Below are 23503 nucleotides of genomic sequence, written 5' to 3'. Positions count from 1 at the left end.
CCCCTCTGGGGCCCTTCTAGACAGTGAGCTTGTTGTGGGCAGGACTGTGTCTGTTTGTTGTTCCATGTACTCTCCCAGTGCTTTGCATAAGGTAGTGCTCAATAATTGCGATTGAATGAATGAAGGCATGGGGCCGTGGTCCCGGCCTCCTCGTCCGTGGACCCGGTCCCATCACCCTTGGGCCCGTCCCAAAGCCCGTAGCCCCGGCCCCCTCGGCCCACCGACCTGACAGACCTCGCGGGCGTCGGCGGCCACGGCCGCGTGCAGGGGCGTGCGGCCGGCTCGGTCGGGCCGGTTGGGGTCGGCTCCGGCCTCCAGGAGGCGGCGGGCCGCGGACGGGCGGGAGAAACGGGCGGCCAGGTGCAGGGGGGTCTCCCCCGATCCCACCGTGTGGGTCTGGGGGCTGGCCCCCCTGCAGAGCAGGGGCTCCCACGGGCCCCCCGCCCCGCCGGGCCCGGGGCCCGGCCCCTCGGCCTCCGCTCCCCCGCAGCACACCGCAGACATCAGCGGGGTGACGCCATCTGGAGGGAGGGCACAGACGTGAGGGCGTCGGGGAGTCCCGGGGAAGAAACTGAGGTGGGCCGGGAGGGGAAAAGTGGTCGGAGGGGAGAGGGATTCAAGGGGAGAGACGAGGAGCTGAGCGGGAACGGGGTCAGGCAGGGTCAGTTGATGGGTCTGGGGAAGGGATGGGGGTCGGGAGAAATTCCAGGAGGCAGGAAGGGAGCAGGGGTCCTGGGAAGAATTGACAGGGAAGGGGTTGGAGTATAGGGGTATAGGCTTGGACGGGGGGGAGGGTAGACATGGAGAGAAATGGAGGATCAGGGAGGCAGAAGAGGAGGAGGGGAGATGAGGAGAGACATGGGGAGAGAGCAGAGGAGTCCAGGGGGAGATGGGAGTTGGGACGGATGGACAGATGGACACACATACCCCCCCCCCCCACACACACACACCTGGGCCTTGGGAATCCACGTCCGGCATCTCTGGTTCCCGAGGAGGAGTTGGCACCTCAGCCTGAGGCACACGCCCCCCACCACAGAGCGGCCAGAACCGGCGTTCGGAGCCCGGGCCCCCCACTTCCTCCTGGGAGGAGAGAGAGCGAGTGCGGGGCGTGAAGCGGGGGCCCCGGCTCCCCATGTCACGGACACCCCCGGGGCCGGTTCCTCTCACCCGCACGTCTCCGAGGCCCGGAACCTCCATGGCCTCGTCCTCGTGGCCTTCCGTCTCCGACTTCAGGGGCCTGAGGAAGTCAGGGGTCACTCTGACATCACAAAAACTCGTTGGACCTCCCACTCCCAACCAGCCTCATCCCTGGGTTCTCTTTCCTTCTCTGGGCACCTCGCTCCCTCTCCCGTCCCGGTCCCGCCCCACCCCGCCCCAGGTCTGGTTGGACCCACCTCCCCCAACCCCTCTGCGTGCCCTCCACAATAATAATAACGGTGGTATTATGCACCAGGCACTGTACTAAGCGCTGGGGCAGATAACAAGCAAATGGGGTTGGGTGCAGTCCCTGTCCCACGTGGGCTCACGGGCTTAGTCCACAGTTTACAGATGAGGGAACCGAGACCCGGAGAAGTGAAGCGAGTTGTTCACCCAGCAGACAAGTGGCGGAGACGGGATTAGAACCTTCTGACTCCCCAGCCCGGACTCTAGCCACTAGGCCATGCTCACTTGAGGCCGATGCTGTCCTCGCCCAACGGGGGGCATCGGCGTCGGCGGGGGGCGGCGGGCCGGGGCCGGGGGCGGCGGCTGAAGCCGGGGGGCAGCCACAGGGCCCCGTGCTCCCGCCGCCGGGCCAGGTGCACGACCAAGAGGCAGCCCAGGGCCAGGAGGAGCCCGGCGGCCAGGGGAGAGCAGACCAGCGGCCAGGACACGCGCGGGGATATGGGTCCTGCCCGGGAAATGGGGGGCCGAGATGTCACTCCAGAGGACACCGGCCCCCCACCCCCCATTCTCCCGCTCTTCACTTGGGGGACCAGGTGGGCGGACTGGGGGAGGTGGACCCCAGCGTGTCCTGGGTTGGGAGCGGTAGAGGGAGGAAAAGGGGGCCGAAAGGGATGGGGGCGTCAAGTACCTGCAGCCCCCCGGGCTCGGGCGGCGAGCAGGGGCCCCGGGAGCAGGGTGTCCAGGGCCCCCACGGCGGCCAGGGCGGCCAGGAAGCGGAGCAGGACGCTGGGGTCCCGGGGGCAGCGGGGGGCCGGCAGGGCCGGGCCGCAGCGGGACGAATCCACTCCCAGGATGACCACGAACCTAGGGGATCCATCGTGGGGAGGGTGTCGGGTTGGGCCGCCCCCTCCCCACCTGACCCCCTCCCGGCCCCCCCACCCCAGCCAGTCCCTGCGACCCCGCCTAGCACAGCATACCCTGCAGTGAGGCCTTCCGCCTCCTCTCCGGGGGGTGGGGCGCTGGGGGTCGCCTTCTCCCGGCGGGGGGCGCGGGTGGGCCCCCCGGCCCCCGAGCCCCCGAGCTCGTCTTCGGCCCGGGGTCCCGGGTAGGGGTACACCATCTCCCCGCCCTCGGGGTCCCTCCGCACCCACAGCCCCACCCGGAGGGCCAGGGCCAGGGCCCGGGCCAGGGCGGGCAGCCGGCGGGGGGGCAGGACCACCAGCAGGGCCAGGGAGGGGGCGTCCAGGCCCCCCGCCCGCTGCCCGCCACAGTCCCCACCGTCCCAGCCGCATTCAGCCGAGTCGCAGCCCCGCTCGCAGTGGTCGTTGGCGAAGTGGTCCTGGCAGTACCGGTCGTAGGCTGGGCTGAGGGAGGGAGACGCGGGGACGGCTGTCAGAGACTCCCTCCTCCTCCCTCTGTCAGTCAATTCTAAGTCGTAATAATTATTATTATGATTATTCTGACTGTATTTCTTAAGCGCTTACTAGTGCCAGGTACCGTTCGGAGCATGGGGGTAATAATAATGATAATTATAACGATGGTATTTGTTAAGAGCTGTGTGCCAAGCACTGTTCTAAGTGTACCCCAGTGCTCAGAACAGAGGATGGCACATTGCAAGTGCTTAACAGATACCATCATCATCATCATCATTATTATTATTATTATTGTTAAGTGCTGGGGGGGATACAAGATAATCAGGTTGGACGCAGTCCCCGTCCCACATGGGGTGCTCAGTCTTCATCCCCATTTCACAGGTGAGGGAACTTTAGGCCCAGACGGATGACGTGACTTGCCCAAGGTCACCCCACAGACGAGTGGCGGAGCTGGGATTAGAACCCACTCCCTCCTCTGACTTCCAAGCCCGTGCTCTTACCACCGGGCCGCCCTGTGCAGAGCACTGGGCTGAGCCCTTGGGAGACTCCCCCGGAGTCGGCTGCCCGGCTTCCTTGGGCCCAGGCTGCCAGCGGGGTGCCACCCACCCCGTTCCTCCCCAACCCCCCGCCCCGCGGGGCCTCACGTGCAGGCCGGAGGCGTCTCGCAGTCGTAGCCGTCGAACAGACACTCCTCCGAGGCGCACTGGGGATGGCAGTGCCCGTCGCGGAAGAGCGCCCAGCACCGGGCCTCGGGGGGGCAGCCCCGCCAGGGGTCCGGGACCCCCAGGGAGCAGTCGCCGCCGTCCCAGCCACCGAGCCTCCCGCTGCAGGCTGCGTCGCAGGTCCCGTCCCCCGCCCGGCCCCGGCAGGCCCCGCCGGGGCCCTGGCAGCGGGGGCCCGGGTATCCCTCGGGGCAGAAGCAGCGGAAGCCTCCCGCGGTCTGGGCGCAGGAGCCGTTGTGCAGGCAGGGGGACGGGGGGCCGCAGCCCCGGGGGGACGGGGGCGTCAGGCAGTCGGGACCCCCGAAGCCGTCGGGACAGACGCAGCGGGGAGCCGGGGCGGGGGCGGGGGGCGGGGGCAGCGGAACGCACAGGCCCCCGTGGTGGCAGCGGTGAGGGCCGCACGGCAGGGAGACCGACGGGAGGCAGCTGGGACCCTCCGAGCCCTGGGCGGGGTGGGGAGGGGGACGGAAAAAAATAAAGCACACGCATTAAAACAAACAAAAACTCCTCACCTTTGGCTTCAGAGTGGTCCGCCACCTTGCCCCCTCCTACCCCTCCTTGCTGCTCTCCTGCTCCGCCCGGCCCGCGCACCTCGCTCCCCTAGGGCCAACCTTCTCTCTGTACCTCCATCTCGTCTGGCTGCCGACCACAGGCCCACGTTCTGCCCCTGGCCCGGAACGCTCTCCCTTCTCAAATCCTATGGTGACTCTCCCCCTCTTCATAGCCTTTCTGAAGGCCCATCTCCTCCAAGAGACCTTTGACGAAGCCTCCCTTTCCTCCCTTCTGCGTCGCCCTGACTCGCTCCCTTTATTCATCCCCCCCTCCCAGCCCATAGCACTTCTGTCCACATCTGTCATTTCTCTCTTTCTCTTCATGTCCGTCTCTCCCTCTAGACTGTAAGCTTGTTGTGGGCAGAGAATGTGTCCGTTTATTGTTGTATTGTCCTCTCCCGAGTGCTTAGTTCAGTGCTCTGCACACAGTAGGTGCTCGATAAATATGACTGAAAGGCAGACGGGGAGGGGAGTCAGCCCTCCGACCCTCCGACCCGTTCCGCTTCCAGGCCAACCCTGACCAGTTCCTGGCCTCGTCCCCACATTGTCCAGGATCCCTAGATTTCCCCCCGCTCTGATCCTCATCAGCTCTTGACCCCTCGACCTTCACTCCCACGACGTGTATCCGATTCTCTAGTGCCTCCCCCCGCCCCAGCGCTTGGTACAGTGCTTGGCACCTAGTAAGCGCTTCACCGAGACCCCAATCTGCCCCAATCATTATGGCAATCTGTGACCCCCACCCCGCCCGACCTTCTCCTCCACGGACCCTGATCCCACTCCTCCCCCCGCCACACCCCCCAGCTCCGGTCCCTCCCGTCGCTGTCCCAGGGGAGCCCGGGGTGTGAGGGGGGGACACACAGGGGGACATTGGCAGGTGAAACCGGGGGGGCTTCCGGGAGTGGGGGTGCAGGTTCCCCCTCGGGGGCACGGCTGGCTCAGACAGACGTCGATGAGGGACTCACAGCGGCTCCCTAGAGGTTGGAGGTGAGAAGACACCGTCAATCAATTTGTCGATGGCATTTTTCGAGCACTTACTATGTGCAGAGTGCTGTACTAAGGGTTTGGGAGAGGAAAATGCAACAGGATTAGCAGACACGTTCCTGGCAATGGTTCCTGGCTGATTTGCCCCAGACGGATCCGAGTCGATGGGGCTGGGGGGAGAGGGGGCCGCTCCCCCAAACCCTCTGGCCCAGCGTGTCCCCTCCCGCATCTCAGAAACGGTTTCCTCCTCCTCCTCCCTCCCCCCGCCGAGTCACCTCCTCCTCCTGTTTCCTCAGGCCTCTCCCCAAGGCATTCCCAACCGGGGAGGGGCCGGGCAAAGAGCGAGAAAGGAGGCGGGTGGGGAGCTGGTCTAGTGGAAAGAGCCCGGGTCTGGGGGAAATCACAGGATCTGGGTTCCAGCCCCAGTTCTATCACTTGCCTGCTGCGGGACCTTGGGCAAGTCACTTGACCTCTCTGGGCCTCAGCATTCTGCTCTGTAAAATGGGGATAGCTGCCTCTCACTACCTCACAGGGATGGTGTGAGGGTAAGATGACTGACGTGAAAGCGCTTTGGAAAATGAAGCGGGCTAAACAAATCCAAGCTATTATTATTATCATCTGACGATTATTATTGTTATAAGGTGTCTCCCCCGCAGGAGATCTCTCTCAGGACCGGAGAGACCCCTGGGGCTGTGGGGACCAGGGTGGAGGCTGGTCAGGATAACTTTGAGGGGACCTTGCCAGGTTGGGACCTCAGTTCCCTCATCTGTAAAATGGAGATGAAGACTGTTTTTTTGCCCCATGTGGGACAGGGACTGGGTCCAACCCAATTAGTTTGGATCTATCCCAGCGCTTAGTACAGTGCTTGGTGCATAGTAAGCACTTAACAAGTGCAAGAACCCGGGCTTGGGAGTCGGAGGACGTATGTTGTCATCCCGGCTCCGCCACCTGTCTGCTGTGTGACCGTGGGCAAGTCACCTCATTTCTCTGAGCCTCAGTTACCTCATCTGCAAAATGGGGATGAAGACTGTGAGCCCCAGGTGGGACAGGGTTTGTGTCCGACCCGATTACCTCGGATCTACTCCAGCGCTTAGAACGATACTTGGCACATGGTGAGCGCTTAACAAATACCATACTAATGGTGATAATTATTATTATTACGATACTCCTTGTCCAAGAGGAGGCCTTACCGTGAGTGCCCGGTGGGCAGGAGCACAGGTAGCCGTCGGCGAGATTGGTGCAAGTTCCGAGGTTTTGGCAGGGCTGGGATCTACAGTCATCCACCTCGTCGGAGCAGTTGGGGCCGCGGAAACCAGGGGCACACTGAAAAGCCCACCGCACCCACCCCAGCCCGGGTTTATTGTTCTGCTGTCCTCTCCTAAGCGCTTAGTATAGTGTTCTGTCCACAGTAAGTGCTCAATAAAGATGATCGAATGAACGAATGAATATAAGGGTTCGTTCATTCATTGAAACGTATTTATTGGACGCTCAGTGTGTGCAAAGTACCATACTGAGCATTTGGGAGGACGCTTTGACAACAGATGGACACATTCCTTCCCAACCACGAGCTCACGGTCTCGAGTTAATAGTTAATAGATACCATTTCTACTACAACATCGTCATTGTCCTCATCGACCCTCTCCGACCCTTCACTGAAACCACGACTCCATCCCCCCGGCAGCGGACCCGCCCGGCCCCCCGCCCCCTCTCACCTGGCAGGAGTACCCATTGGGCCGGTCCACACAGGTGGCCCCGTGCCTACAGGGCCCAGATTGACACTCGTCCACCTCCTCCTGGCAAAAGGTGCCCCGGAATCCGGGGGGACACTGGCAGGCGTAGGAGGAGCTGCGGTCGATGCAGACCCCCCCGTTTTGGCACAGGGCTGACATTTCCACACCTGGGGGTGCAGGCACGGAAGGACGGGGGCGGGGAGGAGAGGAGAGGAGGGAGGGAGAGAAACCTGAGTGAGGACCGCGGGAGGGGAGGGCAAGCGGGGCTCTCCCGCTCCAGCTGGGGAGCAGGAGGGGAGCTGCCCCTTTTCTAATGTGGAAGGGATAACTCCTTTGGCCATCTCCTGCCAGAGAGGAGATACCATCCTCTCTTTCAAAGCCACCCCTAAATGTCACCTCCAGGAGGTCTTCCCTGATTACCGCCTCCATCTTTCGAGTTGGGTGATCCCGTCAGCTTCCCCCAGATTTAGCAGTAAGAGTATTCAGTAAGCCCTTACTACGTGAACAGCACTGTACTAAATGCTGGGAGAGAATACCCAGGTGGATAGTAGACACGATCCCCGTCCCTCGAGGGGGCTCACACATCTGGTTATTATTATTAGGATTAGCATTATCATTATTAATAATACTAATGATAATAAAAGTCAAAATACTGATATTTGTTAAGCGTTTACTGTGCGGGATTTGTGAAGCGCTCAGTGTGGGCCAAGCACTGTGCTAAGCGCCGGGGTTAGCTACAAAGCAATCCGATCAGACCCATCCCCATCCCCCGCAGGAGGGAAGACGGGCATTTGGACACTGTCATTTTAAAGCCGAGGAAACCGAAGCCCAGAGAAGTTGAGCGGCTTGCCCAAGGTCACACATTGGGGAGGCGGTGAGCCCGTTACCTCGCTCGAGGGCAGCGGCCCGACACGGAGAGGAGGGGATGTCGCAGCGGGGCCCGGCCCAGCCTCTCGGGCACAGGCAGAGGAAGGAAGGGCCCGTCTGGAGGCAGCGGGCCCCGTTCTGGCACTGAGCATGGGCGCACAGGTCCAACAGGGTCTGCCAAGAGAAAGAGGGAGGCGTCGCCCGGAAACAAAGACTGAGTTCAGTCAGTCGATCGTATTTATTGAGGCCTTAGTTTGTGCAAAGGACTGGACTAAGCACTTGGGTGAGGATGACAGAACAATAAACAGACCCATTCCCTGCCCACAAAGAGCTAACAGTTTACGGGCCTAATGTAGCTCAAACATAGTCCAGGATCATCATCATCACAACAGTATCTATTGAGCCTCTCACTGCATGCAGAGCACTGTACTGAGCGCCTGGGAGAGTCCAATCCCACAGAGTAGATAGGCATGTTCCCTGCCCACAATGAGCCTCCAGTCGACAGGGGCAAACAGAGTCTCTGTTTTTTCTTCAGTGGTTTACCAGGGCTCCATTGACCAATTCCAAACTTACAGCGGGAAGCTCTCAATAGATGCGATTGAATGAATGAATGCATCTATACCGTAAGGGCCTTGTAGGCCTAGTGCAATCAATCACTCAATCAGTAGTATTTATTGAGAGCTTATGATGTACACAGAACTTGATCAAGCGCTTGGGAGAGTCCAATGCCAATGGAACGAGCAGACACGTTCTCTGCCCGTAACGAGCTTACAGTCTGGGGGGAGACGGACACTGAGAGGAACAAATATCGTTTATAATATGTAACTTAAAGACAAGGACGTAAGCGCTGTGGGGTCAGGGGTGGGGCGAATATCAAACGTCCGAAAGTCCCAGGTCCAAGTGCACGGATGGCGCGGAAGTGAGAGAGACAATAGGGTGCTCTGCATCCAGTACGTGCTCGAGAAATAGGGTTGATTGATGGATGGATTGACCAGTCCTCTGGAAATCCCTTTTCCCAGAGTCCCCCGTCCCTGCCCCCCCACTATCTCTCTGCTCACACCTTATGACTCTAGACTGTAAGTTGGTTAGGGGCCGGGCACATGCCTGTTAATTCTGTTGTGTCGGACTCTGCCAAGCGCTCGGTCCCGTGCCCTGCACATTAGCGCTCGACAACTACCACCGATTGATGTCTCTTCTTCCTCGGGACCTTCCGAGGACCCTCCCCCACCAGCCCACCGGCCCCCGACAAACCCTTCCCTTACCTGGCAGTGACCACCTGTGTACCCCTGGGGGCAGAGGCACTGAGCTCCCCCGGGGCTGTCCTGACAGGTCCCCCCGTTCTGACAGGAGCTGAAAGAGAGGGAAGGTGGTCAGAGTCGGGACTTGGGAGCAGGGAAGGGGGAAATAAGAGGTGGGTGAGGTAGGGGGAGACGATAGAGTTCAAGGCCAATGGGGAAGGCCGACACTATGGTGAGCTCATTGTGGGCGGGGAATGTGTCTGTTATATTGTAGTGTACTCCCAAGTGTTTAGGACAGTGCTTTGCACATAGCAAGCGCTCAATAAACACAACTGACGGACTGACTGTAGAAGGGGAAAAAAAGGGGGGTTGGAGGGCAGGTCTCCCAGCCCCACTGGGACCTCTCTCTTTTTTTTTAATGGTATTTGTTAAGTGCTTACTAGGTGGCAGGCACTGGACTAAGCGCTGGGGTAGATCCAAGCTTAATCAGGTTGGACACAGACCCTGTCCCACATGGGGTTCACTGTCTTAATCTCCATTTTACAGGTGAGGTAACTGAGGGCCAGAGAAGTGAGGGGACTTGCCCAAGGTTACACAACAGACAAGGCCCCTCTAGACCGGAAGCTCTAGGAAGGGTGTCTCCCAACTCTGTTAGAGCGTATTTCCACAGCAAGTGCTCAATAAATACAATGGAATGACTAAATGACTCTCAAGCGCTTAGTTATAAGAATCATAATAATAATTTTGGTATTTGTTAAGCGCTTACTCTGTGCCAGGCGCTTTACTAAGCGCTGGGGTGGATACAGGCAAATCGGGTTGGACACAGTCCCTGTCCTAAGGGAGGATCACATTTGACTGATAAAGTCACCGAGAACTGAGCGGATAAAAAAAAACTGAAGGGATAGAAAGGCTGGGAACAGAGATACAGACATAAAGAGAGAGGAAGAGAGAGGAAGAGACAAGTACTAGAGTTTGAAGGCGATACCAGTACCGTGAGCAGAGTACACCGTAAGCACTCAGTAAGTAGCACTGATGAAGCGGCAGAGTCGGGATGAGAATCCAGGCCCTTCTGACTCCCAGGCCCGGGCTCTACCCACTAGACCGCGCTGCTTCTCCCCCAGTGGCCCTCTCCATGGCCGACTCACCGCTCAGCACAGCTGGGGAAGACTTTCTCCTCACAGAAGGTCCCCTGGAACCCCGGGGAGCAGAGGCAGGTGAAGGCCCCGGGTCTTTCCACACAGGTGCCTCTATTGGCACAGAGAACTGGGTTGGGAGAGAGGAGTGTGCCGTGAGGGCCCCAGGACAATAACCCACTGCATCTAGTGAATGGAAGACAACTGTAGGCAACATAGATGCAACACCCACCGCCCCCCGCCCCCACCTCCCTGGCAGCACTGGCAACCCACTCTCAAAAACAATTTTCCTCAACTCAACACAACTTCACCAACTACAAGTCAGCTGCACCCAACAACACACTCACCTCCACCCAACTGCATTCAACCCAACTCTGCCACACTCAACCACACCCACCTCAACCCCCTCCCCAACTCAACCCCACACAACCCAGTTGCCTTCAGCGCCATCGGGTTCACCTGTGGTCACCTCTCCCGATTCCCATCACCCACGCTGTCCCTTCAGGACTCACTGGAGGTGCAGTGATTGATTCCGGCCTGGCAGCGGGGTCCGGTGTAGTTAGAGGGGCAAATGCAGGAATACCCGCCGGGAACTGGGCTGCAGGAGCCCCCATTTAGGCAGGGACACTCAGATTCCTCTTCTTCCTCACTGCAGGTGAGGCCTGGGAGAAGGGTCAGGCCCGAGGTAAAGTGTCCCCCCGCCCTTTCCCCTCCCTTTGACGCCCTTCAGACTACCGTCTGGCTTTCCCTTCTCATCCTTTCCACCCTGCCCAGCTTCCTCCCCCTTCTCCCATCCACTTCCGTTTCATTCGCTCAGCCCCTCCTGTACAATCTCTCCCTTTCTGCCGTGATCCCACTCCCCTCTTCCCAACCCCACCTTTTTTGCATGTTCTCCAGGTTTCTCCCATCTCCTCCAATGCTTCCCTCTCTCTTTTTTATGCTATCCGTTAAGCGCTTACTTGGTGCCAGGCACTGTATTAAACCCTGGGGGTAGATCCAAGCTAATCAGATTGGATGGGGTCCCCGTCCCACTTGGAGTTCACAGTCTTGATCCCCACTTTACAGAAGAGGGAACCGAGGCCCAGAGAAGTGAGGTGACTTGCCCAAGGTCACCCCGCAGACAAGTGGCAGAGCTGGGATGAGGACCCAGGTCCTTCTGACTCCCAGGCCTGGGCTCTCTCCATTAAGCCACGCTGATCCTTCTCCCCTCTCCCATCTCCCCCATCACCACCTTTTTCTCTTCTTCCCCAGGTTTCATCCATCTCCTCCGACGCTTCCCTCCCTCCATCCTTCCACCACCTCCCGTTGCCTCTTCTCGCCCTCCATTTTCCACCCTTCCCTCTTTTCCGCTCCAGAGTCTCTGGTTCTCAGCGAGGCAGGCTTTGGGGCAGTGGGGGAGAATGCTCATTACCTGTGTAGCCGGCGGGGCAGGTGCAGTTGAAGCCGTAGGCCAGGGTCCGGCAGGTGCCCCCGTGGGCACAGGGGTCGGACAGGCAGCTGTCCACCTTCTCCTTGCAGCTGGACCCCGTCCACCCTACGTCACACACACATCTGGACCTGGGGCAGAGGGAGGATACGGGGAAAGGACACTGGGGGACGTCAGATTTCCCCTTCACCCTCCTCACAACCCACTCACCTCTCCCTTTCCAGCCTGGGACCAATCCCCCGTGACCTCTTCCATTGACTAAGCCCTAATCTGCTCTCTCCCCGTTGGCTACAGTGCCATGTTACCCAGAAGCCTACTGGGTGGTGACCGAAGGACTGGGGAGAGGCCACGACCCCTTCACTTCTCCCGGGGACTGTCCTTCTTCCTCTCTGCCCACCGCCCTTCTGCCCCTCACTGGGATGTTGCGGGGTGGAGGGCGGGGGAGGAGATGGCGGCCTCACCCCTGGCACTGGCCGTGCTGGCAGGTACAGTTTTCCCGCTGGTGGGGGCAGCGGCCCTCTCCAGCCATGGCTGTGGGGCACTCCGGTTCCGGGGGGCACGGGAGACAGAGCGGCAGCTCGCAGAGTCGGCCTGGACGGGGTGGGGGGAAGGGTCCGAGGACCCCGGAATCAACCTTCCCCAAATCCCGCTGACTTTCAAATCCACCCTTCACCCTCCGATACCCCAAATGTCCCCCTCCCCCATTATATTTTCCATTGGCATCTCCTAACCCTCCCTCTGTGACCCCTTCAGATCTCCCCAAGAACCCCAGACCCTACCTTGACCCCCAACCCCAACCCTGTATTCTCCGACCTTCTCCTCCAACAACCTGATACTGCATCCCCCCACCCTTCCCCAACCTCATTTCCCATTTCCCATCTGCCTTCCTCTCCTCACCACCCGTTATCCCAAGCAGAGAGAACATGCTGAGGCAGAGTGGCCTAGAGGGAAAAGCCCAGGATTGGGAGTCAGAGGACCTGGGTTCTAATCCTGCCTCTTCCCCAGCCGGCTGTGTGATCTCAGGCAAGTCGCTTGACCTCGGTTTCCTCATCTATAAAATGGGGATGAGAACCCTGCCCTCCTTACCTCCTAAAGAGGGCTAGGGACGACTGGGTCAGACCTGATTGTCTTGTATCGACCCCACCGCTTAGTACAGTGCTTGGCACATAGGAAAAGCTCAACAAATAGCACAATAATGATCACAATCATATATAATGCTAATCATATTAGTAGTTATTATTATTCTAATGATTCTAATTATTACACATTATACTTTGTATGTCGCTACTATAGTTCTAGTAACTGTGACTATGAATTGTCATAATAATGACCAAGATGATACAATGATAACAATACATAATATATGCATGTAATATCGTTCTAATACAACGTAATTATTGTGATATAACATGATTGTTATTGCGGTGTAATACTATTATAGTGATTACTACATAATCATTATTGGGTGGTAGTTATATAACTATACTATACTATCATGATATAATAATAATAATGTGATATAATGATGATAGAGTAGGGGGAGAGAAGCAGACACTTCCTTCCCTGTCTAGGTTGACCATGGTGGTATAATATTATAACAATATTGCAGTGTAATAATATTTTAGTGACTACTCTATAATCCTGATTGGATGACAGTTGAATAAAATAATCGTACTATACTATGATGGTATAATAATAATGTGCTATAATGAAGATAGAGGATGGGAAGAGAGGAGCGGGTTGTCCCCTCCCTGTCTCGGATGAGTCCAGAGCGGGGCAGTGGGGGTGGGGGAACGAGACCCAGAGGTGGGGCCGGATAAAAGGGTCAGGGTCAGAAAAGAGGGTGGGTCCAGGTGAAGGAGGTGCCTTGGGGGTGGAGGGGGTGTGGGCAGAGCAAGACCTGTGAGCCCAGGGGGGCAGAGGCAGGAGAAGGAGCCGGGGAGATTGAGGCAGCTGGCTCCCTGGACGCAGGGCTGACTCTCGCACTCATCCACCTCCGTCTGGCACCGTGGTCCCTCGAAGCCTGCGGGAGAGAGCCGCGCGTGGGCGGGGCGGGGGTAGGGGAGAGGGGATAAAGATCAATCAGTGGGTCAACGAGTTAATCGTTGGTATGTACTGAGAGTGCTTACTGTGTGAAGAGCACTGGACTAAGCGCTTCTCTGGGCCTCAGTCACCTCACCTGTAAAATGGAGGTTAAGACTGGGAGCCCAATGTGAGACAGGTACTGTGTCCAACCCGATTTGCTTGTATTCCCCGTCAGTACAGTACTTGTCGCATAGTAAGCACTTAACGAATACCACAGTTATGATTATTATTACTAAAAGAGGACAGTACAACAGAGCTGGTAGACATATTCTCTACCCATAGAAGAGTTTAGAGTCTAGAGGGGGAGACAGTAATATTAATAAATAGTTTATAAGAGCACTGAACTAGACGCTTGGGAGAGTATATAACAGAGCTGATAGTCAGGATCCCTGTCCATGTGGAGCTTCCGGTCTAGAGTCTACAGAGCATCCTTATTGACTCCCATGCCCATCGCCCTGCCAGTTGTTCCAGACAACTCCCTCCTCAAACTCCCTGTCCTCCCACCACCCCCAGTTTTCCCCCATCTCCTTCCCTTAATGACCTGGCCACCTACTTTGAGAAAACTGAAACTACCAGCCGTGATCGCCCTAAAATCTCCCCTGCCCCTCCCTCCTCCTGCCCCTTCTTCAACTTTCCCATCTTTTCCCAGCAGAATCTCTAGAGGAGATCGCCTGCCTTCTCTCAAAATCCACCCCTTCCATCTGCACATCTGACCCCATTGAAAGACTTGCCCTCTCTCTCCTTCCCTGTTAATCACCATCTTCAACAGTTCGCTCTCCAGCGGCTTCTTCGGGACTTTCAAACATAACCGTGTCTCTCCTGTCCTAAAAAAAAACCCTCCCTGGCCCCCACGGCTCCCTGCGATTATCACCCCATCTCCCTCCTACCATTCCTCTCCAAGCCTGTTAGTTCAACCTCCACAACATCCCTAAAATCTGCCCTTTCCTCTCCATCCAGACTTCTACCGCATTAATCCAGGTACTTATCCTACCCTGCCTCGATTACTGTAACAGCCTCCTTGCTGGCCTCCCTGCCTCCTATCTCTCCCCACCCCGGTCCATACTTCACTCTGCCGCCCGGATCATTTTTCTACAAAAAACGTTCAGGCCATGTTTCCCCACTCCTCAAGAACTTACAGTGGTTGCCCATTCACCTGCACATCAAGTTGAAACTCCTCTCCATCAGGTTTAAATCCCTAAATCCCCTTGCCCCTCTTACCTCACCTGGTTACTCTCCTACCACGACTCAGCCCACACACTTCGCTGCTCTAATGCCAACCTTCTCACTGTACCTCCATCTCGACGGTTGGTAGGCAGGTCCAACATGACAGTTGGTAGATCCAACCTGACAGTTGGTAGACCAATATGACAGTTGGTAGACCAATATGACAGTAGGTAGATACAACCTGACAGTTGGTAGACCAGTATGACAGTTGGTAGACCAATATGACAGTTGGACAGATCCAATGCGACAGTTGGTAGACAGGGCCAGTATGACAGTTGGTAGGCAGGTCAGACACGACAGTTGGTAGACAGGTCAAACACGACATTTGGTAGATGATAATAATAATAATCATTGTGGTATTTGTTAAACGCTTACTATGTGCCAGGCACTGTACTAAGCACTGGGGTGGATACGAGCAAATCGGGTTGGACTCAGTCCTAAATCCCCATTTTTCAGATGAGGGAACTGAGGTCCAGAGAAGTGAAGTGACTTGCCCTAGGCCACATAGACAGATCCAACATGACAGTTGGCAGATAGATGGGTAGACGTGTTCCCTGCAGTTATCCTTCACACCGACACACACATACCTGGTTCTCCCTCCCTCCCTCCACTGCCCCCATCCCCCCAGGGCCCCGGGCACTGACCGGGGGGACACTGGCAATGGAAGCCTCCAGGCCGGTCCTGGCATTGCCCGCCGTGGGCACAGGGACTGCTGGCACACTGGTCCACATCTTCCTCGCACAGGATGCCAGAGAAGCCTGGTGGGGGTTGGGGGTTGGGGGGGGGGTAGAAAGAGCCCACTCTGACCACGCCCCTCCCTAGCCCCGCCCCTCCCTGACCCCACCCCCATCCCCCATGCCCCCTTTGCCCACCGGCCCCGCCCCCTCTGCCTAGCCCCGCCCCTCCCATCCCGACCTAATAATAATAATAATAATCATGACGGTATTTGTTAAGCGCTTTCCTATATCCCAAGCACTGTACTAAGCACCGGGGTAGATAGATACAAGATAATCAGGTTGGACGCAGCCTCTGCCCCACGCAGGACTCACAGCCTCAATCCCCATTTTACAGATGAGGTTACTGAGGTAACAAGTGAAGTGACTTGTCCAAGGTCAAAGAGCAGACATGTGGCCGAGTCGGGATTAGAACCCATGACCTTCTGACTGCCAGGCCCAGGCTCTAGCCGTGAGGCCTCACTGCTTCTCTGAATCAGGCACACGCTTCCCTTCACCTGGACCCACCCTCTTTTCTGACCCCAACCCTTTTATCTGGCCCCACCTTTGGGTCTCATCCCCCCCCACCCCACAACCAGGTGCCCACGCCCTCCCGTCTGCCCCCTCTCCCCCCCGCCCCAAGGTCCTCTTGCTGGTACCAGGCGGGCAGAGGCAGTGGAAGCGGGCGAGCAGATCGATGCAGGACGCCCCCGGCCTGCAGGGCTGGGACAGGCACTCGTCCGCGTCCACTTCGCACCGGGAGCCCGTGTAACCCGGCGGGCACAGGCAGCGGAAAGAGCCGGGGGTGTTGAGGCAGGAGCCCGCGTGCTCACAGGGGCTGGGGCCTGGAGATTGGGTCGGGCCACGGGGTCAGGCCACAGGGTCAGGCCAGGGGTCAGGCCACGGGGTCGGGAGTGGGGGAGGACCCAGGGTGGGCGGTGATGCGGGCCTGGGGACCCAGGGGTTGGGGGGAGAGAGATAGAGACAGACAGAGACATGAGAGACAGAGAGGGGGACGTGGAGAGTCAGAGCTAGAGAGAGAGACAGAGCGGCGTCTCAAGGAGAAAGAGGCACACAGAGCTAGAGACCCAGAGAGGTGGGACATGGAGCTAGGGAGACAGGGCTAGAGGCAGAAAGAGGAGGAGATGGAGAGAAAGACAGACAAGGCTAGAAATCAACAGAGGGAGCTTATCACAGGGTAAGACTGTAAACCTCAGGGGAGACATGGACTGTGTCCAACATGATTAGCTTGTGTATACTATTTCGCTTAGTACAGGGCCTGGTACATAGCACTCAAAAAGTACCATGAAATAAAGGGAGAGAGAGAGAGGGTGAAAAATGGAGAGAGGCAGAGCTAGAGACAAGAGGGGGGGAAATGGAGAGAAACAGCTAGAAAAGAGAGAGGGAGAGAGAAACAGAGGGAGGAAAATGGAGAGAGAGAGTGGCAAAGCTAATGAGAGGGAGAGAGATGGGGAAATGGAGAAAGACAGCTAGGGATGAGGGGTGAGATAGGGGGAGAAAAATAGAGCCAGACAGAGAAAGAGAAGGAGAGAGACAGACAGAAGGAGACAGAGAGAGAAGAGAAGAGGTGTCCACAGGGCCAGTAGAGAAGGTTTCTCTACAGGCTAGAAAATAATAATTATGGTATTTGTTAGAAAAGGAGTTTGTAAATGGTCAGGGAGAAGGAAAGGAAAGGAGCCAGGAGCCCGTGTAGAGGGGTAGGAAACTGGGGGAGGAACAGGAGGATCAGGGGAGGTCGGGGGCTGGGGCTACCGGGCAGGACCCCGAGTCTCCTCACCCATCTGGCACTCGTCCAGGTCCTCATGGCAGGTGGGTCCGGAGTAGCCAGGTTGGCACTGGCAGTGTCTGGTGCCCGTGACGGGGTTGGTACTGCACTGGGCATCCGGGTGGCAGGGCTGGCTCAGACACACGTCCGGCAGGTGGCACAGAAGGCCTGGAGTGGGTGGCAAAGGGGGCGAGGGAGGGGATGGAGAGTGGACAGAAAGCCCCCCCCCCCAGCCCTTCTGGGATGGAGCCTAGAAGCCCCCTCTCCTCCTAGACGTGGCCTGGGAGTCGGAGGACCTGGGTTCTAATCCTGGCTCTACCCCTCGTCTGCTGTGAGAACTCAGTCAAGTCACTTCACTTCTCTGGGCCTTAGTTACTTCATCTATAAAATGAGGAAATTGAGCCCCAGGTGGGACATGGACTGTGTCCAACCTGATTGTCTTGTACCTACCTCAGAGTTTAGTAGAGTAATAATAATAATGTTGGTATTTGTTAAGCGCTTACTATGTGCAGAGCACTGTTCTAAGCGCTGGGGTAAACACAGGGGAATCAGGTTGTCCCACGTGGGGCTCACAGTCTTAATCCCCATTTTACAGATGAGGGAACTGAGGCCCAGAGAAGTTAAGTGACTTGCCCACAGTCACACAGCTGACAAGTGGCAGAGCTGGGATTCGAACTCATGAGCCCTGACTCCAAAGCCTGTGCTCTTTCCACTGTGCCACGCTGCTTCTCTCCAGAGTGCCTGGAGCATAGTAAATGCTTAACAAATACCATTAATAAAAAGAAAAGAAGTGACACCGAGGTTGCTAGAAAAGAACTCTGAGTTTGCCTTGCTCCTCCTGAGTGATTGATTATATTTTATTATGATATGATTATGATAACTTTTATGCTCTGAGGCTCAAGCCTCTCCTGAGCCCTCCAATCAAGACCTCTAGGGGGTTGGGGGGGTCCTGATGCTCCTCTTCCTGGGGCTTCCTCCCTACCCCCTCACACCAATACCTGTGAGCCCAGGGGCCCCTCTTCTGTATCTCTGCCCCCCAAGACCTGTGAGGTCGGGGGGCTGCTCTTCCCAGGGCTCTCCACCCCCACACCATACCTGTGAGCCTAAGGGCCTGTCTTCCCAGGTCTTCCCCCCAACCTGTGATCCTGGAGGACCCCTTCCCGGGTCTCTCCGCCCCTCCCGACCCCCTACCTGTGAGGCCGGGGGGGCAGAGGCAGGTGAAGGTGGCGATGCCGTCGAGGCAGGTGGCCCCCGGGGCGCAGGTGGCGGCCGAGCAGTCGTCCACGTTGTCCGCGCAGGTGGCCCCCGCCCAGCCGTTCACGCATGCACAGCGGAAGCTGCCGGGGACATTCCCGCACGTGCCCCCGTTCTGGCAGCGCGGGGATCCTGGCGACGGGCCCCCCGGCGACTCACACTCATCCACGTCCTGGGAGCAGTCCCGGCCTGCAGAGGGGAGATGGGGGGTGGCGGGAGGAGGCTGAACCCACACCTGAATCCCTGAGGGGAGCGGGCCAGGGGATGGGGGGCTGGGTCCCCAAGAAGATTCAAAATGAGGGCAGAGAACTGGGGGGCAAAGAGGGGCGTGGGATAGAAGGGGAGAATCGGTGCGGACTAGTGGGCAGAGCCTGGACCTGAAAGTCAGGCGCACAGGCCTCTGATCCCACCCCCTGGGGGACCTCGGGCAAGTCGCTTTAACATTCTGTGCCTCAATATCTTCACCTGTAAAATGGGGAGGAAACACCGGTTCTCCCTCCTCTAGTCCATAAGCTGATTGTGGGCAGGGAATGTGTCTACCAACTCTGTTGGATTGGACTCTCCCAAGCAGTCAGTACAGTGCTCTGCACACAGTAAGCACTCAATAAATACGATCGGTTGATTGACTGATTTGACTGGGAGCCCCCTCCTGGGAGAGGGACCGTTTCCGATCGTGCCACCTCTACACCGATGCTTGGCACAGAGTCAGTGCTTAATGAATAGGCCGATGATGATGATGCGGGTGAGGTCAGGATCCTGCACGGGACTGGAGGCCCTACCTCGCTGACTCACCCGTCCAGCCCTCGGGGCAGAGACAGCTATAGGTGCCGTGCCCATCCTGACAGGTGGCCCCATTCTGGCACCGGTGCCCCACGCAGTCGTCTGGGTTGACCTCGCACTCAGGGCCAGTGAAACCTGAGCAGGGGTCAGGGGTCAGTCGGCGGCTGGGGGGGGCGGTGCCCGAGCCCCTGGGGTGGGCCGCGGTCGCCTGGGGGGCGGGTGGGGAGGTACCCACCTAGGGGGCAGAGGCAGAGATGGAAGGTCCCCTCCAGGGCTGGCTGGCAGATGCCCCCGTGGCGGCAGCTGACCGGTAGGCAGGGCCCGGCCCAGAGCTGACAGCGGGGACCGGCCCGGCCCGGCGGGCACAGGCACTGGTAGGAGCCGAGCGTGTTGTGGCAGGAGGTGCCCGCCGGGCAGAGCCCCGGGGCCCGGAAGCACTCGTTGATGTCGTGCTGGCACGTGTGACCCTCGAAGCCGGGGGGACAGCGGCACACGATGTGCGGGTACGTGGCCAGGCACACCCCGCCGTGGGCGCACGGGTTGGCTTGGCAGAAGTCTCGAACCTGGCACCGCTCCCCTGCCAGTTGGGAGGGGAACACAGGCCCCATCACGCGCCCTCCCTCGTTGACGTGCCGCCCCCTCGGGGACCAAATGCAAACGCACCCTCCCCCCCAGGCCGAGAGTCTAATCAGTCATTCAATCAATCAATGGCATCTGTTGAGCGCTATGTGCAGACCACTAGACTAAGCGCTTGGGAGGATTAGGAGACAAGTTCCCCGCCCAGAACGACCCCTCTTCCCGGATTGTCCCCTCATCCCACCCCCCAGGGTTCCATTCTCCACCCCATCATCCCTCGCCCCTGCCTTCTCCTCTTTGTCTCCCCAAATCCTCCGTACCAAGCCTCTCCTCACCCCTGCACATCCCCCTCCCCACAGGATACCTGTCCATCCGGGCAGACATTGGCAGCGGGGCGGGCCGGAGGGCTGGGCGAGGCAGCGGCCTCCATGGTGGCAGGGGGAGGGCAGACAGGGGTCTCCCAAGCGGGCCTGGCACTGTTCCCCAGTAAAACCGGGCAGGCAGGAGCAGGAGAAGCCAGGGAGGCGGAGGGTGCCAAAGGCCGGGGAAGGATCGGAGAGGAGCGGGAGGCAGGTCCCCCCATTCTTGCAGTGCCCATCTACCTGGCAAGGTCCTGGGAACTGGCAGCTCTCGCCCACGAAGCCGGGCATACACCTGAGAGGGGGAGGAAGGGAGGCAGGGGTGAGGACCCTCCCTCTGTCATCCCTCACCCCCTCCTCAAACCACTCTCTCCCTCCCCCGTCGCATCTCCTGATAACTGTGGTGTTTGTTAAGCGCTTACCCTGTGCCAGGCACTGTACTAAGCGCTGGGGTGGATACAATCAAATCGGGTTGGCACAGTCTCTGTCCCATGTGGGGCTCACAGTCTCGATCCCCATTTTACAGATGAGGGAACCGAGGCCCAGAGAAATGAAGTGAGTCGACAGCAGACAAGTGGTGGAGTCGGGATTAGGAGCCGTGACCTTCTGACTCCCAGATTTGGGCTCTAGCCATTACACCATGCTGCTTCCTCATCAACCCTCTTAATCTCTCCCATCCCCTACACCCCTGACCATTTACATTCCTGTCTTTAAATTATACATCATAAATGATTTATTTCTATTAATGTCCATCTCCCTCTCTAGTCTGTCAGCTCGATATAGGCAGGGAATATGCCTGCCAAATCTGTTGTGTTGGACTCTCCCAAGCCCTTGACACAGAGCTCTGCACGTAATAAGTGCTCAATAAATACCAACCCTGGATCTCCACGGCTCCTTCTCTCACGGTCTCCCCACCCCCACAGCACTCGTGCCCATAGCCTTATACTGGGTTTCTTCTGCTAGCCGTCATTTCCTTCAGGGTCCGTCTCCCCCACTAGATCGCAAGCCCTTTGAGGGCGGTGTCTAACTCTGTTGTGCTCTCCCAAGTGCTCGGCACAGTAAATGCCCCTGACTGATTGCTCTCTTTCCATTCTCTCCTGCTCCTGACTCCCCGGATCCCCTCCTCTCAGCTCCCCAGCTCTCCCTCCCTGCCCCGTCCGGACCCGCAGACTCACTGACAGAAGGCGACCCCCTGAGGTGGCGTCACACAGCTGGCCCCGTTGGCACAGGGTTCGGGCAGACTCCCACAGCGGGATCCTGCCAGGCAGAGAACAACGCGGTGTGAAGGAGCCTTCTCCTCTTCCCTTCTCCTCCTCCGCGGCCCTGTCCCCTCCTCCTGGAAGAAGGAAAACCTTCTCCCTCCCAACCTAACATCCCTGTTGGGCCGTCTCTGTTGCTTAGTCCAGTGCTCTGCACATGGTCAGTGCTCAATAAATACTAAACAATACTTCCAGTATTTGTTAAGCCTTACTATGGGCCAAGCACCGTGTTAAGCGCCGGGATTGACACAAGATAATCAGGTTGGACACAGTCCCTGTCCCAGATGGGCTCAAACTCTTAATCCCCATTTTACAGATGAGGTAACCGAGGCCCAGAGAAATTCAGTGATTTGCCCAAGATCAGTAAATACCATCGATTAACTGAATGACCCCTCCCAGCCTCCACCTAACGCATCTTTCCGCTCCATTCCTCCAGAAAGGAATGGGATCACTTGCCCCCCGGCCTGACGGCTCAGACCACCTACTCTCGGTCTTGTAGCACCCCCCTCCCCCGGCCCACCACCACACCTCTTCCTGTTTACTCCCAGGCCTCCCGGATTCCTTGTGTCTCTCTCCGGCCCTCGGACGCTGGTGGAAGCTTGGGCGGGGTGGGGGGGAGGCCCTGAAGGGATTTCCTCTAAGAAGAGTCCAGGACTGGGCCATGGAGAAAGGGAAATTCTATATTACAAAGTATTTATTTTTTATTGCTGTCTGTCTCCCCCTCTAGATTGTAAACTCGTTTGGGGCTTAAGAATAAACGTTGTTATTATTATTATTGGGCCGGGAACGTGTCCACCCTCTCTGTTGTATTGAGGGTGGGGGTAATAAGGGTAATACTCAATAAGGGTAATAATAATCATTATGGTACTCGTTAAGGGTTTACTACGTGCCAAGCACTGTTCTTAGTGCCGGGGGCAGATACAAATCAGTCGGGTTGGACTTCAGACCCCGTCCCACATGGGGCTCACGCTCTTAATCCCCATTTCCCAGACGAGGCTCAGAGGAGTGAGGTGACTCGTCCGAGGTCACTCAGCAGACGTGTGGAGGAGCCGGGATTAGGACCCAGGTGCTTCTGCCTCCCAGGCCCGGGCTCTAGCCACTACGCCACCCTGCTCTCTGGGCTCTTCTCCCTACTGGCTTCAGCGGGGGGGGGGGGTCCCCATCCCTCTCCCTCCACCACCACCACCTCCCTCCCCTTCTCTGGACATCTGCAACCCCTTGAAACGAGTCCCCGCTCCTCTTCTTTGGCCCAAGCCGTCAGCACCCTGCTGGGATCTCTCCGAGAGCCCCCCTCACTGTCTCCGCCCCCCCCTCCCCCCGGCAGGACGGGCTGGCCGCCCCATCCTTCCCTCGTCCCCTCTTACCCCTGGCCATGGGCGGGAGCGGGAACAGCAGCATCAGGAGCAGCAGCAGAGAGGAGGGGGGCTGCATCCCCGGCTGCCCCTCGCCCGGGGCCTGGTCCTGGCCTTCCCCTCGCCCCCTGCCCGCTAAAGCCCCCCAGCTTCTCTTGGGCGGTCACCCGCCTCGCTCTCCTCCTGGCCGGCCCGGGCCCACAGCGTCTCACACGTTTCCTGAGACACAATGTACCGGACACCCCGGGGGCGGGGGGTGGAGGTGGAGGGAAGGGGTGGGGTTCAGCTAGGGGGGCAGAGCGCCCGTGGGACCCCCCCACCCCCCAAACACCCTGAGTTCCGGCCTGGGGGTTCAGGATGTGTTTATCCTTAGAGTGTGCTCTCCCCAGCGCTTAGTACAGTGCGCCGCACGCAGTGGGCCCTCAATAAATAGGATGGCGTGAATGAATTTAACCGGCCGGTGAAGTCTGCTCCAAACAAGAGCCAGCTGCATCCTGGAGGGAGAAGGGACGAGAGGTGGGGGTTGGGAAGAGGAGGAGGGGGGCCATGGGAAGAGGGGAGGGAAGAAGAGGAGAGAAAGGAGGAGGGGACGGTGGGAAGAGAGGAGGGGAAGAAGAGGAGGGGAGAGTTCATTCATTAATTCACTCAATCGTATAGACTGTGAGCCCATTGTGGACAGGGGTTGTCTCTATTTATTGCTGAATTGTTCTT

General features: G+C 58.1%; 1 protein-coding gene across 1 annotated transcript in view; it reads right to left on the bottom strand.

Moving 5' to 3' along the window:
• NOTCH4 (notch receptor 4) overlaps nucleotides 1-22995 on the bottom strand; it is a 32169-nt gene extending 9174 nt beyond the window's left edge. The window contains exons 1-26 of the mRNA XM_039910887.1: nucleotides 22805-22995; nucleotides 21357-21438; nucleotides 20187-20476; nucleotides 19482-19823; nucleotides 19259-19381; nucleotides 18404-18655; nucleotides 17225-17380; nucleotides 16086-16271; nucleotides 15358-15471; nucleotides 13305-13427; nucleotides 11866-11995; nucleotides 11390-11535; nucleotides 10491-10640; nucleotides 9991-10108; nucleotides 8870-8957; nucleotides 7628-7781; nucleotides 6723-6907; nucleotides 6201-6333; nucleotides 4888-5000; nucleotides 3401-3921; nucleotides 2361-2747; nucleotides 2072-2247; nucleotides 1669-1888; nucleotides 1168-1237; nucleotides 951-1080; nucleotides 226-521 (exon numbers count right to left, since the gene is read on the bottom strand). Of these exons, the coding sequence (XP_039766821.1) occupies nucleotides 226-521; nucleotides 951-1080; nucleotides 1168-1237; nucleotides 1669-1888; nucleotides 2072-2247; nucleotides 2361-2747; nucleotides 3401-3921; nucleotides 4888-5000; nucleotides 6201-6333; nucleotides 6723-6907; nucleotides 7628-7781; nucleotides 8870-8957; nucleotides 9991-10108; nucleotides 10491-10640; nucleotides 11390-11535; nucleotides 11866-11995; nucleotides 13305-13427; nucleotides 15358-15471; nucleotides 16086-16271; nucleotides 17225-17380; nucleotides 18404-18655; nucleotides 19259-19381; nucleotides 19482-19823; nucleotides 20187-20476; nucleotides 21357-21438; nucleotides 22805-22871 (4752 nt within the window). The 5' untranslated portion in view covers nucleotides 22872-22995. The remainder of the gene's footprint in view (nucleotides 1-225; nucleotides 522-950; nucleotides 1081-1167; nucleotides 1238-1668; nucleotides 1889-2071; nucleotides 2248-2360; nucleotides 2748-3400; nucleotides 3922-4887; nucleotides 5001-6200; nucleotides 6334-6722; nucleotides 6908-7627; nucleotides 7782-8869; nucleotides 8958-9990; nucleotides 10109-10490; nucleotides 10641-11389; nucleotides 11536-11865; nucleotides 11996-13304; nucleotides 13428-15357; nucleotides 15472-16085; nucleotides 16272-17224; nucleotides 17381-18403; nucleotides 18656-19258; nucleotides 19382-19481; nucleotides 19824-20186; nucleotides 20477-21356; nucleotides 21439-22804) is intronic.
• Nucleotides 22996-23503: the final 508 nt, after the last annotated feature.

Source organism: Ornithorhynchus anatinus, chromosome X5 (genome assembly GCF_004115215.2).
Source record: "Ornithorhynchus anatinus isolate Pmale09 chromosome X5, mOrnAna1.pri.v4, whole genome shotgun sequence".
In the NCBI taxonomy this organism is placed as follows: Eukaryota; Metazoa; Chordata; class Mammalia; order Monotremata; family Ornithorhynchidae; genus Ornithorhynchus; species Ornithorhynchus anatinus.
The sequence above is the reverse complement of the archived record's forward strand: the minus strand, read 5'-3'. Positions and strand labels throughout refer to the sequence as shown.